This window comes from Puntigrus tetrazona, chromosome 24 (assembly GCF_018831695.1).
Source record: "Puntigrus tetrazona isolate hp1 chromosome 24, ASM1883169v1, whole genome shotgun sequence".
Classification (NCBI taxonomy): domain Eukaryota; kingdom Metazoa; phylum Chordata; class Actinopteri; order Cypriniformes; family Cyprinidae; genus Puntigrus; species Puntigrus tetrazona.
In genome coordinates, this window is record NC_056722.1 from 7,390,422 (window position 1) to 7,404,727 (window position 14,306).

The 14,306-nt window shown below is 39.6% G+C and overlaps 1 protein-coding gene across 1 annotated transcript in view; it reads right to left on the bottom strand.

Annotated features, from left to right (window-relative positions):
- Positions 1 to 2,763: 2,763 nt before the first annotated feature.
- Positions 2,764 to 14,306, bottom strand: part of pard3aa (par-3 family cell polarity regulator alpha, a) — a 445,337-nt gene continuing 433,794 nt past the window's right edge. The window contains 2 exon segments of the mRNA XM_043225637.1: positions 2,764 to 3,844; positions 8,592 to 8,716. Coding sequence (XP_043081572.1) covers positions 3,454 to 3,844; positions 8,592 to 8,716 — 516 coding nt within the window. The 3' untranslated portion in view covers positions 2,764 to 3,453.

Consider the following 14,306-nt stretch of genomic DNA (forward strand, 5'->3'; position numbering starts at 1 on the left):
TCAAGAACGTCTCATGCAGCCAGCACAAAAAAAAAAAAAAAGAAAACAGCTGCTGTTCTGGAAATGTCTGTTTGTAGAAACAATATTAGAAGCACATCATGTTGTACCACAGAACCCAGAACAATTTTGGGAGGAAGTACCGAAGTCAGAGAAGAATAGAGGAGATATGCTGAACATTTTCCACAATGAATGGATCCGAGACGGAGCGAGACGACAGGAAGAGATATGGAGGAAAGTACACCGGTCAATGGGCCTGGCTTTCTCTTTTGTGAGAGCTTATTGAGCTCTTTTAGCTTTAGCTCTGAAAAATGTGGCCAAGTGTTTCATGTGCCTGCCAAGATACAGTTCATAGACAACAGAGAGTCATGTTACAGGCACTGGTGATCCACAATCCCACGCAAAACCCACACACACGCACGAATATCAAAAAAACATACAGCGCGCATAAAAGTCACATGACGTTTTGTTAGAGAGGTTTGGATTTTTGAATGAACAGTTAAAAGGCAGCTGCATTTAAAGGGACAGTCATGGTGAAAAAGACTTTTTCTGATTCAAGAATGGACTTTCTTTTATATATATATATATATACATGAAGTAAGGCAAACAGGTTTGGAAGGACATGGCAGAGAGAGACATAATTTTTTATCACTAGGTGAAGTGTTCTTTTAAACAGGTTCTGGGCTGTATCCGTCAGCTGTAACCTGAGCTGTGTTGTGTTGGTGATCCGTGCGATAAAAAACTAAAGTGCTGAACAGAGCTAGTCTCTGCTTGAGCCGTTGAAACCAAAGACGGTTTGTATGATGGCAGAGGTCAGAGTCATAAAAGTAACAAACACACACAAACACACTGCCTGGAAGCCACACGTATACAGTCTTGATAGGAAGCTTTAAACTTAACACGTTCCTGGTGTTATGCATCATCCAAAATAAACAACATTGTAATATCGTCTTTCATCAAAATGTAAAAACATGCTCCATTATTTAAGACGATTTTCCATTTTGGATGACATCATCAATCCCTCCTATTTTAAGCCCCTCCCATCCAACCACTTAAATTAAATTATTTCTTTTTATAATATTATATTAGGCAAAGATAGTGTTCCATGAATATATTTTGTGAATTTGATTAGTTATATGCATTGCAAAGGACTTTATTTAGACAACTTTAAAAGTGATTTTCTCAATATAATGATTTTTTTGCACCCTCAGATTCCAGATTTTCAAATAGTTGCATCTTAGTCAAATATTATCCCATCCTAACAAACCATACATCAATGGAAGGCTTAATTATTCCGCTTTTATATGATGTACAAATACCAGTTTTGAAAAATGAACATTTGAGACTGGTTTTGTGCTCCAGGGTCACATTTGCAAATAAAACATTGCTTTCATCAGTGAAAGTTGCAGCAAGCAGGGAAGCTTACGTAATAAATGACTTGTCTTGTGTCTCAGAGCACATGGACGAAACGCCATAACACGCGTCATGATGTTTTCTTTGTTACCTGATTTTTTAGAACGCAGTCATGCAAAGAACTTTATTATTCCAAACTATTCCGATGAGTTTGTTTCAGGCATTTTCGAATGGCTAAAACAGCATTTGAGGCGGTTTGTGATGAGAACGATGTGCTGGTTAGTTCAGTTACGCAATAACATGCACTGCTGAGGCAAAGCCACATGACTTTTTTGAAGTACGCTACAATATTTATGCGTTAAATGGGTTTCTTATTAGAGAAAGAAATCATTCCCTTTTTATGCACATTTTTATAATGGTGTTTCTGTCCAGAGTTTCTTCACGCAGTATTACGAAGTTACCATAAAAATAGGAGGATAAAATCATAGCTATTGAAGAACTTTGCTTCACGTTGACTTAAAAAGGTGAACTATTTCCACTAGTAGCACCAAACCAAACTTTTTGCTGTTCTGGAGGATTTTGGAAACTTTAGACATTCTACTAACTAGAAGTAACTTTGCAACTACATGTCAACTAGTAGTCATTAGAGTATTAGTAGACTGTCTGTTTAATAACTTCAAACTTTTTATTCTGATGGGTCCACAACATAAGAAACTTCACAAGTATATGTCAGCTTCTTCTACTAAACCTACCCTCACAGTCTGCTCTGAGAGTCGGGTAGTTAGAGATTAATGAGAATTAGCTGGCATGGAGTTGACATGTAGTTAGAAAGTCACATGTAGTTAGTAGAATGTCTAAAGTGAACTAGCAAAATAAAGCGTGGCCAGCATTTTAAACGAGATGTGAAAAGCAGAATTCTCTAATTCATGAATTTTTGTCAATTTACTGTACATTTACTATTTTAGTAGTGTAGGAACAGAGGCCACTAACTCGAGGAAAATCAGGAGGACCACTTATGAAGTGGGTGGAGATGGGAGGCGACGCACGAGGAGAGATTGAAAAGTATGATGGGTTAATGGGGGTTTCGGTAGCAGAGAGTCGGAGGGTTGTGGGGTCATAACCCTTCTGCACTCTATTAGCCGAGTTCAGCTACACTGCTGGAGTACACTCACCCTGAACACTGTACACCTACATCCACAAAACTCTCGTTAGCGCAACACATCAAAAATCTCGTTCTCAGCGAAAATAATGAGGGTATGTTTAAATTGTTAAATATTTATACAAGTTGTGGGAGCAAATTCTTAATTTGTTTCTAAATACATAAAAGAACGTAATGAGCAGGATGCTATAGATGAAAATATCTCAGTGCAAGGAAAAACTAAGTCCACTTTAGACACTGTACTTACTTTAAATAACTCATTAATTTACAACTACATGTCTACTAACACACAGAGTAGACTGTTAGGATTTATAGAATAATTTGACAATCACTGCAAAGTTTCTTATATTCAGTATGCTGTGGAATATTTCTAAAAATAAAGTGTTAGAAAATATTAAGTAGGCAGTCTACTAATACTCTAATGACTGCTAGTTGACATGTAGTTGCAAAGTATTTACTGTTTGTAGAATGTCTAAAGAGGACTATTGAAATAAAGTGTAAACAACAAACTTTACAGACCTAGGAGCAAGCTTAGGTTTATAGCTAAATATTGCATTTTTTCTTTTGAAATAAGACCTAGACGTGTCTCTGACAGGTGTGGTTAAATTTACCCACCTGCTTGTTTTTCTCAGCACACCTGACAAAAACAAGATCTGTAGGTCACAATACGGTGGAAACAACCATGGATCAAAGCCTTGGGCGACTGTCCTGTGATTGTCAAGAGTGCCTAGTGCCATAACGTCAATGAATTCAACAAACACATACACATTTTTCAAAAGCCGGAATGTGAGATGGATAGTTGACGAAGATCTTCAGTGTGTACAAAGAGTAAAAAAACAACGATTTACCCAGAATCCTCCACGCAGTCTCCATGTTATAGCCCTGTCTTTCTCCATTCAGTATTATTGCTGTCATACAGTTTCCTACAGTTTTGATCTGTCGTCTCAGGAGTAGAAGGGGCGGCTCTCAGGGGTCTGTAGACGGTTGAGCCGGGCGAGTTGGGTGGGCGAGGGTGGCACGTCTTGTCGGTAGGGGCCTTTGGGTGGAGCAGGAACAGGCTTTTGGCTTGAAGTTGGTGTCTCCTCCATTGTAGGTAGCTTGGTTTTAGCCTCCTGCTCCTTTCGCCTCTGTTCCTGTCTCAGGAGCTCTTGAGTCTCGAGGAGGACGCGAGCGTTCAGGCCCGAGGCGGCAGGGCCCAGGTAGCCGTTCGTAGCGCGGGATCCCTGGTAGCTGGAGTAACGCGGGTTCTCTTTGGCGGACTGAAAGACTTCGCCGGGAGGATAGACTTTATCCCAAGAGTCTTGAGACACGGTGCTTGGGTTTTTGCGTGGTTGTCTGTGAGGAAAAGAGAAATAAGTGTAACAGTTTATTGTCAAAAGGTACACTTTTGTACCTATTAGGTTCAAATATGCACACTTTAAATAATAATAATAACAAAATTATTGCCCCAGTGACAGCTTTTGTACCTTTATTTCTGAGAGAACATACTATATTTTACTGTACTGTACTGTAATATACTACACTACACTGCCTTTTGTTGGCAAGTTATCCAAGACAAGTTCCAGCCATGTTCCCCAGAATATGTAAAAGCCTAGTTGAGTGCTGCACAAAAAGAGTTAAACACTCTGTTTGAGACCAGCTAGCGTACTTAACATCAAGAAAGCAAATAACAGGTTTCTTCAGTGTCCATCCATATCGGCCAATCAACTACTACACACCTGACAGACCACCAGCATCAGATCTCTTTTTCGCCTAAAGAAACTAGTGAAGAAACATCCAACCTATAAATTTCTTTGTCAACATGGTAGCCATTGTGAGGGGTGTCCACTCAGACTGTGTCCATCTTCTCTCTGCTCTGTTATTAGGATCCATTAAGTGGGAATGTGAAGTAGCTGCCATGCCACATCCCATCGCCTCATGGCTAAACGGAGCTCCGCTCACACCTCGCTGGCTTTGCACACTTAAAAGCATGCAAGTGTGTACTTGCACACTTCTTTTGGGATTCACGTAAGTAAGGAGTGCTCTCAAAAGAATGCACACAATGCTGTAGCATTGTCCAGAATTCAGACTGCAGTGGTGAAATAAGGGGTGTTTACATTTTTTTGTCACTAGAATGATGCTGGGGGTGATTGCTAGGTGGTTGTTTACTTGCCTAAGCCAAAAAAAAGTCCAAATGTCTATATTATTACAGACCTCAGAATGGCTTGGGCCCCCTTTTCAATGTAAGTCACCAGTTTTATTGATCGCTAGGTGACAATTGTATATTTGATTGCTAAGAAAAGTAATAGCACACTTCTCCTCAACAAGCCACATGATTTGAGGCACAATTCATGTTTGTACCAGAAAGAGTGTGCAACAAATTACACAGCAAAACTTAATACTTATGCTTTGAGGTTTAGAACAGACCCCTAATTTTTAGTATGAACAAATATAATAGTTATTTTGGCCTAGCCGAGCAACACTCAGAATCACATAGTTTCACGCACTGTGGGTCATATTGTTTGGATAATAAATAAAAAATCAGTGGGGTTTGAAAATGAATACAGATTGCATTCAGGACCGATTGTGTGAAGCATATCATTTAAAGTCAAAGGCCATGAATATAGTGTTTTCAAATGCGAAATGGAAGGTGAAAGTGACTTTAGTCAGTGTTGATTACAGTACATTGTGGTATTTTATACTAAAAGCAGAACACAGAAAAACTGAGAGAAGCACATGACACTTCTTACAAGAGGCAATGGTGCTAGGAAGAAGAAAAAAAAGGTCACGTGACATGTGCACATTTGTTATTGAAACTATTGAGAAAATGGTGACTAACTATCACCTTGAAACAGACAGCTAGAAGCAAACTTCAATACAGCATTAACGAATCAACACTTATTCATTGCTACAATAATACAATGCATTCTTATTAAAGTAGTTAATTCCGGTCATGTATTTGACACATAACACCATCAATGAAACATCCTGAAATAAAAGTGAAATGTTTAAATTACTACTATTCCAAGTTAATATGTAGATACAAGCAAACATAGTAACATACATAGTAACAGCTTAACCAATGGCATGAGGTAACTATAACTAAAGCATTTGTAAATTTAACTGAAAGATTTAAAATCCCGACCAGCGCCAACATAGCAACAGCTCAACCAATGGCGTGAGCTTGGGGCGGGGCATTCCGTCACTTCAGCCAATAGCAGACAGGGAGACTATTTGGTAAAAATCTTTTGAAAACAATCATTATTATTGGAACGAAAACAACGCAATTCACATGTAGATAAAGTGATGTGAAATAATAAGCCGATCTCTATGATAATATCATATCATTTTTTTGTAGTAAAAGTAAGTGTTTGTGAGTATCTGAGAAACAGCTGGTGTGCATCACAGTTTATCAAAAGGACAACAGCTATGCACACAGAGAACAATATTATCTCAACACCTTGAGTAATGTTTTCTATTTGTTAACAGGAAGCAGAACGAGAGGCTGGAACGCGGGCCCCGTCTCTTATCTCTCTGAGTGTTGGCGTATTAAAACGTGCAGCTGTTGCATGAAGTTGCGCTCTGTTTCACATGACTTCCATTACCGCTAATCAGCGTACACTTCGCTTATCTGCCATTTTCTGTTCCTCCCTTTCTTTCGGTCTAATCCACCTCTCAAAAAAGAATCCCTTCATTAGCCAAGTGCTAAATCTGAATCTACAGTGTAAACACATAGTTGGATCCCTGTTAAAGCTTGCTTATAATCCACAGTCTGTCCGCGTGTCTGCTGATTAATCCACGTTGCATTGTGATTGGTGGAGGGACGGCGTTCCAGTAAGTCTTTACATTACTAATGAGTGTGCATCTCTGCCGGGTCCTCCAGAGGACAGGGGTCATTTCACACCAGCTTGACCCTGCTTGACCGACGGTATGAGATTATGAGTGGAATGCGCATCAAAGGGCCGCCGTCCGTGCGGAGATTCTCCTGGGAAAGTATTAAAGCTCCGCCAGGAACCAGTCGGCGGATTCATCGTAAAGCCGCTGTTTTCGTCTGAAGTTCGCTCGATATAGACAGCGACACTGACGATGCTTAAGGCAGTGAGAAATAGTGGGAGCTGATTGGTTGAATTGATTAACTGTCATTATGTCCACGTAGTGTGGAGTAGTGAATGTCAAGCTCTCTATCGACTCTAGGACTTGTCTTGGGAAAGAGAAGGGAAAAAAGCGACGGGTGAATCTGGGATTTTCTGAGCGAGGCCCCCCTCCGTTCTGCAGTGTGCGCTGGGCTTTGTCATTGCTTGAGGGGGGACTAATTCTGTAATTGTACATATCCTGGTTACACCGTTCCCAAAGCCAATAAAAACAAGCGCCATGCATGTAGGTTAGACCACACAGACTGAAGACATTTCCCAATAATTCCAATTCAGAATACCCACATAACTCAATCTTACACTTGCAAATTGAATGGCAAGTACATTTTTTCCATTTCTGTACTGTTAAGACATAGGGTCATAGACGTATAGCAATAAAGGCGAAATGCATCTCTTTTTTAAATTTTCTTTCTTTCCTTTTTTTATTTTTATATAACTTGCAATGTTTTACACAGACCTTTGTTTGGCACATATAAATTTTTGCCTATATGTAAATAATACATAAATACACTTGAATGATGTAATAATTGTATATATCATTTTATGTAATTAAAAAAAATAAGAATTTCTTTTATTTGATATTTTGTGTGACATGATCTTTCAGAAATTATTAAATTTTTTTCATTATTAATGTTGCTATTATAGTCTGTGATTCTCAGAATATTAAAAGAATTGCAATTTTTATAATATAATATATATATATTTTTTTATAAATAAATGGCAAACTTAATAGCAATAGCAAAACACACACACATATACATATATTAATACTGTGTTAATACTAGTGTTATCCCAAATTTGATTTGCATTTTTATTTTTTTGCCTGGCAGACCAAACGGGAGAATGCGTCAGAGAGCAGTCTTCAATGTCAGATTTCTTTTGTGGCTGACAGACCACCTCAGCAGCACCCTTGCATTGTGAGGCTGACTTCCGAGCTGGTACGTTTTCATCAGAAAGCTAAAAAATGCATCTTTTCCAGCCGTGCTGTAAATAAATATACTGAAATATTGCGTGAAACTTTATCAGCAGCGCCTGCAGTTCCCCACCCTGTCAGTTAAGTATGTAAAGCTCTAATGCGGGATTTTTTTCTTCTCATGTCTGTTGGCTGGATGCTTTGCATGAACTGAAGCAGATTAGGAAGATACCAACGCCTGCAAGTAGAAACGCTGATATCAAACTCAGCCCGCAGGCAACATTCTAAGCTTTATTGACATTTATGACAAATATGCAAAGGGGAGGGGAAGAAAAAAGAGAGAAAGTGAAGAAAGCAGATAAAAGAAAGGGGCCGATATCCATCCGAAAAAGGGGGCTCTATAGACTGCGGTTGCCAAGATAAACTTCCCTCAACAAACAGGTTCTTGGGCTGATCTTTATTAGGTTTAGGAGGGGCATGTGAGCATGAAGACAGAATGTTGCTGTTCTGAAGGCTGAGAGCAAAGACAGAACCGACCGCATGACAATGGGATGACTTCAGCGGAGAAATGCCACCGAGGTCAGACAGAGTGTGAGAGAGACGTGGAAATAGGATTGCGATTGATTATTAGCACGAATTTATTAAAGTATTACTTTTCATTTCTTTGCTCTGGGCGATACGGCAACTTACGTACTTATATCAGGAATGTATTACTGTTAATGCAAGAAATATCTTTACAAAATGTATTATAACGGAGTCATAATAGTGGTACGAAATGATTGTTTTATGTATTTTTTACATGGTGCCTCTTACCAAAACCTTAAAATGATGTTAAATAATAATAATACAATCATGATGATGATTATGGAATAAATAAATACATTAGTAAAATATTTAGTTCCAAAGGCTGTGCATTAAAAAGGGCTTCTGTACTTCAGGCGAAAAAAAAAGAGTGCTTTTGTGAGAGACAATGTGTGTTTGACAGATCCGAGAAGCTGAGATATTCTGTGCTGTGACGTCTCTGTGTGGCTTCTCTTACCGCGGTAAGGAGTTGTATTGCCTCTGGGCTTGTGTGAAAGAGTCTCTGTCCTCTCTCTGTTTCTGCATTTGGTCCTCGACAGAAACCGAGTGCCGCCCCGTGGGTGTATAAGAACCCGTGTTGGTCTAAAATATGAAAATACATATTGCAAGTTACACACAAACATTATAAAAACAGTATAAGGCATTTTAAAAACAAAAGAAAAGTCCTTCAGGCAGAGTAAATGACAATCATTTTACGAAACGCAGGCTTTGTGGGCGACGTGATTAGTCGGTGATTATGTATAGGGAGGTGTTACACTATACGTTTGCACTGACCGAGTTAACAAGTGCACAAAATTGAACAAGCGCAGCATAATTTTACAATTCACGGTCAGGTGGGGGTTTTATAATTGTTGAGGTGCACTTGATCGCCAGCGATTCTTCCTACAGCGCAAGGTGTGCTAATGAGAAACGTGACTACCACACCCGAACGCAATTAGCCTCGAGTGCACTTGAGCCGCGAACAGCTGACTTCGCAAAAAATGACAAACGCTGCATTAATGCGGCGAGGCGAGCGTTTAAGCGATTCATAAGACGGGAAACAGAAGAATTAAACATTACAGCGATGGTTTAACTGCAAACTGGAGAATCGGGCAATTTTATCCCTGTCTGATGAAGGCCGAGCAAAATCCCTTCTGAGACGCATTTTAATAGCTAAAGGCCTGGTAAATGTCTTCGCTGGCAACATATTAAGCCAAAAACAGAGAAAAAGGAAATGCTTTTATTGCGAGCTCGAAGCAACAATGAAGTAATTATTCACAGTGAGATGTTTTAATGAGATCTGGACTGAGAGGAAACTGCAGCAAGCGAAAATCAGGTGTGTGTGTGTGTGTGTGTGTGTGTGTGTGTGTGTGTGTGTGTGTGTGCGTGTCTTCTGATATGCACGCACTGTAGATAAATACGGTTGTCAATCCTCTTCTGTGCACGCACACAAACACACATCTCACAAATTCTGACTGTTACCTAAAATAAATTAAATCATCAAATACCAGTAGGAAAACACAACTTACACAGCACTAATTTAATCCCATTTTAATTTAATTGCTCTACCCTGCATGTAGTGTCTGAGCATTTAAAGTTCATCTGTGATCCGTATAAAAACATGAAAGCATGACATTTTCATGAGATCTCCAGACAGCACATGCCACTTGCTCCCATTATTTACACAGAAATTATCTTTTGCCCCCCCCACTCTTTTTCAGACACAGAACAAATACAACAATACGAAGCCCACCTGAACAAACACAAAAAGTGGTCTGATAGAGAGACAGACATAATTATGAAAAATTGACCACATCAATTCTGAGCAAGTAAGCATGAAACAGCTGGACGGCGGGGAGAACTCGCGGGTCCCAGACGTCCAAATCATGTATAATCGTTACGATTACCACGCGGTGTGACCCGTAGTCTTTAATATCAAACACAGGCCGGGTTTGCGGTCTACAGAGGGTTCAAACACACACACACACACACACACTCACACAACAATGTTTACTGCACTATATGCTCAACCACTTCCAGAAACCTGCTCCGACATATGGGATTAATTTTAGAACTGATGCACTTGACTGGGTGAGTGCAGGAAAAAAGAGATAAAGAAAGGACAGAAAACAGGAGGAAACAATAAGAGAAGGAGTGGAAAATGAGTATGTCACACTGCAAAAATGTATCATAATTAGCAAGTTATGACAACACTGATGTGCCTGTGTCTCGAAATAAAAGAAAGGCCCGGAAACTAGACAGAAAAAATTTGAAAGTGAAGCTATAAAAAGTGAAAGCTATAGCAGTGTTGCCAAGTCCATGATTTTCACACGAACTAAGCTTCGAAGAAGCTACGTATTTGAAGAGTTGAAGCAACGCACCCCACAAAGTGATTTTAATAAGTCATTTTCTCCTACAACCCAACCGGTCTAGTTTTGGGGACTATTGGGCTGTTTTTTTTACACAGACCTGGCCACCCTGAGCTATACATATACACATCAATCTTCTCATCCCTAAAAACTTTACTTTTCTGCTCGACTGCATATACACCAAGGAAGATTTATCAATACCCTCCAGCAAGGCTCTAGTAATTACTTAGAACACCTTAACGGCAAACTTTCCAATAGGCAAATTAAAAACCATTAAGAAAAAACCTTACAAGAGCATAATAACAACTTAGCAATGCATTAGAAACCATCTAGTACATCCCTAAAACAGTAAAACACCCTAAAGATATTCAGAGCACCTCAATTATCACCTAGCAACAGCTTAGCAATCTCCTACCCCAGCAACAAACCACCCTGACAACCACTCGACAACCACTCATGCAACCACCAAGATTCAAAACACCATAACAACAGCATAGCAACCTCCTCAAACTCCCGAAAAACAGCAATAACTAACAAAACTGAAAGACACCCTCATAACTACATAGTAACACCCTAGCAACCATCTAAAACACGTAACCTATAGCACACTAAACCACACTAGCAACACACCGAACACCCTGATAACCACCTAGCAAAACTTTAGTAATCTCCCAGACGCCCCTGGTTACTTCACAGTAGAATACCCAGAACACCCTAATAATGACCTAGCAACAACCTAAACCACATACACTGCATTTAGCATAATAAACAACTGGAACACACCAAAAACCACCAAAGAAACCATACGACAATATAAACTGCATAGTAACGCACTAAATCATCCAGAACAACCCCATAGCAACACCGAAGAAACTAAACAAACGTACATAAATTACACTGCACCGAACACCCAGAACATCATGGCTAATCAAGAATACATTTCTGGATTAAAATGCTGTTCCAGGGATCAACGAAATATGTTGACCTAGGATCACACAGCATGTGTAAAGTAAAGTTATGAATATTACTTGGTATATCCGTTGCATAATTAAACTTCAAAAAGCTTCGAATGATCAACCTGAAATTAAAAAATGAAAAGCCTCTCAGGCCTAAAACAAACATGAAGCACTGGATGTGCGTAATACTGGCATCCGAGTTCAGCTCCGTATTCAGAACAGATATAGTCCCCACATCCCCTGTAGGTAATCTCAGTTTTATCATCTAGTTCTAAATCTAGTGAACGTGAAGGGATACATAACAGTAGGAAGGCAATCAACGTATATTTCACTGGAGGGACACTAATCTCGAGCTGCAGTGGATTTATCTACCCACTGTAGGCTCATTATCGTGTTGTGTGTGCTTATTTTCGCCTACATACAGCTATTTTTCCCTGATCTTACGGTGCGAGAGATAACCTCGTCCGACCATCGGCTGCAGTGGGTCGACTGTACAAAGATTCCTCACTGTGGAAATAACGCCTGGCTTCCTGCGCGGTTCATAATCAAAGAAAACATGCTGGTTACTCTGAATCCTGAAATCAATGGCATTCTTTCCAGTCATGAAGGCTGCCTGAATGCTTGCCAGCACCGAGGTCCTTGTAAAAGAGGAGAAAAGCACGTAAATACGGGCCTAATGAAAGCATTTTTGTGCGCGTGTGTGATCCAGGCACCGACATAAAACTTCCGTCCCTTGTGTGGCCTCCGATCGTCTTAACAAAAGATTGATTTTTATTGGCTGAGACGGGGCGGCAAGCCTCTGGAAGGAACATGCTCTTTATGACAAACATCTGGAAAAGCCCCTTTGAAAGTCATAGCGAGAAACGCTGGGCGTGATGTACATGGGAGGCATAACAAGACACGTCTAATTGTCTATTTACCGGTGGAGGTCTGTGACAGGTTCTGGCCACGGGGCGATTATCAGCGATCTGGGTTGGCAGCTCGTCGTCGCACATAAAAACCTGATGACGGGTTCCTTTCAGTCCTCGGGGGGATTGTGAACGCTGAGAACACACCTTAATCACTGTCCTAATGTGCGTCTCGTGCTGTCAGGACTCACGCTGGGTTTGAAGGATTATCTGGGGTGTACTTACCCATTTTTCTTCATAAAGAAATGAGAGGCGTTTGATGTAAAGTTGGGAGTTTTGCCACATAGCTACATATTTAAAAGGCAATCAATCATTGTTTCATGCCGCTTTGATTTTCTGTTGCACTTGAGGGACACTTCTGAATGGAGTAATGTACGGTATGTATAATCAAAGCTATAAATAACAACCGGCAGGCGCTAAAGAAACCTCCGAAACGTGCAGGGTACCTGTGGCTAGGTGTGTACAAATCCTAATTAAGTGCTTTTCATAGCCATTTTATAACATTTAATGAAACCACTGTGTAAATTTTGATGCTATTAAATCATAATAACGCCATGATACTGTATGATCATTCACATATCACTGTATTTATCAAATAAAAATTCAGAATACCACTGTATTACCATGGTATTTCTGAAAGATAATAAACACAGTATTGACATGGAATATAGAATAAACAGCGTTTTTAAATAATGACAAAAAACACAATTTTGTGAAAAAATTCAACTATGGCAATTTAATGGCAAGGGGGGGTTCTCATTGTCAGTTAAGAAATATTATTACTAATACTAATATATTGCTAAGGATCAAATAGAAATACCATGGGACTACAATATAAAACTATAAAATATAACTATTACAATTAAAAATGTCCATATATATATATATATATATATATATATATATATATATATATATATATATATGGTAAATCAACATAAAATATAAATAAATAATGGATATATATATGTACAGTATGTATACATGTAATGGCAGTACCAAGTCCAAAACACTTTGGTAATACAATGGTACTTTTATAAATGTCCCAGTACTCATCTGACTTTGAACAAGCTCTCAGCTGTGACATCACATCAACCCCAAAATTGTAGATGCTCTCAGAGGAGCTTTGTTTTGACAGTTTTATAACGTCATTATATCAAGCTTATGGCAGCAGGATCAACAAGACTGTTATGGCTACAAACGCGTCTCCCTTGCGCTCTCTTACCCTGCTTAAACATCATTCTCTCAACCTGCTGCTACGACTGACGGCTGTATATTTCTACAAGTCACCAGGACCACAGCGCTCGTGGGCCCTATCAGACGCTAAATCAACGTCGAGCCTGTTTGTGTTCGCTCTGATGGAGAGTGTGTGATTCTAATGCAATCCAGGGATAAAACACCTGGACCACCTGATTCCATGGAGGTGAAAACTTAGCGTTACACTGTTTATAGCAGAAAAACCATAGACTTGATAGATTTGAATACTTGGTCACATCCTTACACACCTCTGCACTATCATTTTCCACAGGCTTTTAGTGCTATAATAACCATTTATTGTTTGTGTCGGCCCAATTTGCCATACAATACACAAAACATTAGCCAGAGCCAAAAAAAAAAAAAGTCATGCTTGACATCCAAACCACAGACTTCAGGAAATGTGCCCTTCTTGTAATACCCTGAAAGACTCAAAGGCATTCCCTGGGTCACACCTAACATGTTTAGTTATTTGAAACCGGTCCTGTTCAAACTGAGAAGCCGACCCATCAGCTGTTAATACAGTAGGCTTGAGACACTTGAGGGAGGGAGCGTACTCTATTGCGGGAAATGTCTCTGGCCTTTAAACAATGTAAACTATCACAGGCAATTAGGTGCCTTCTAGCTTGACTCCTCTGGTTCGGCGCTGTGCAAACAACAGGGCTTTTACTTGTACTAGAAGCCCAGACAATGTGACACCATCAGG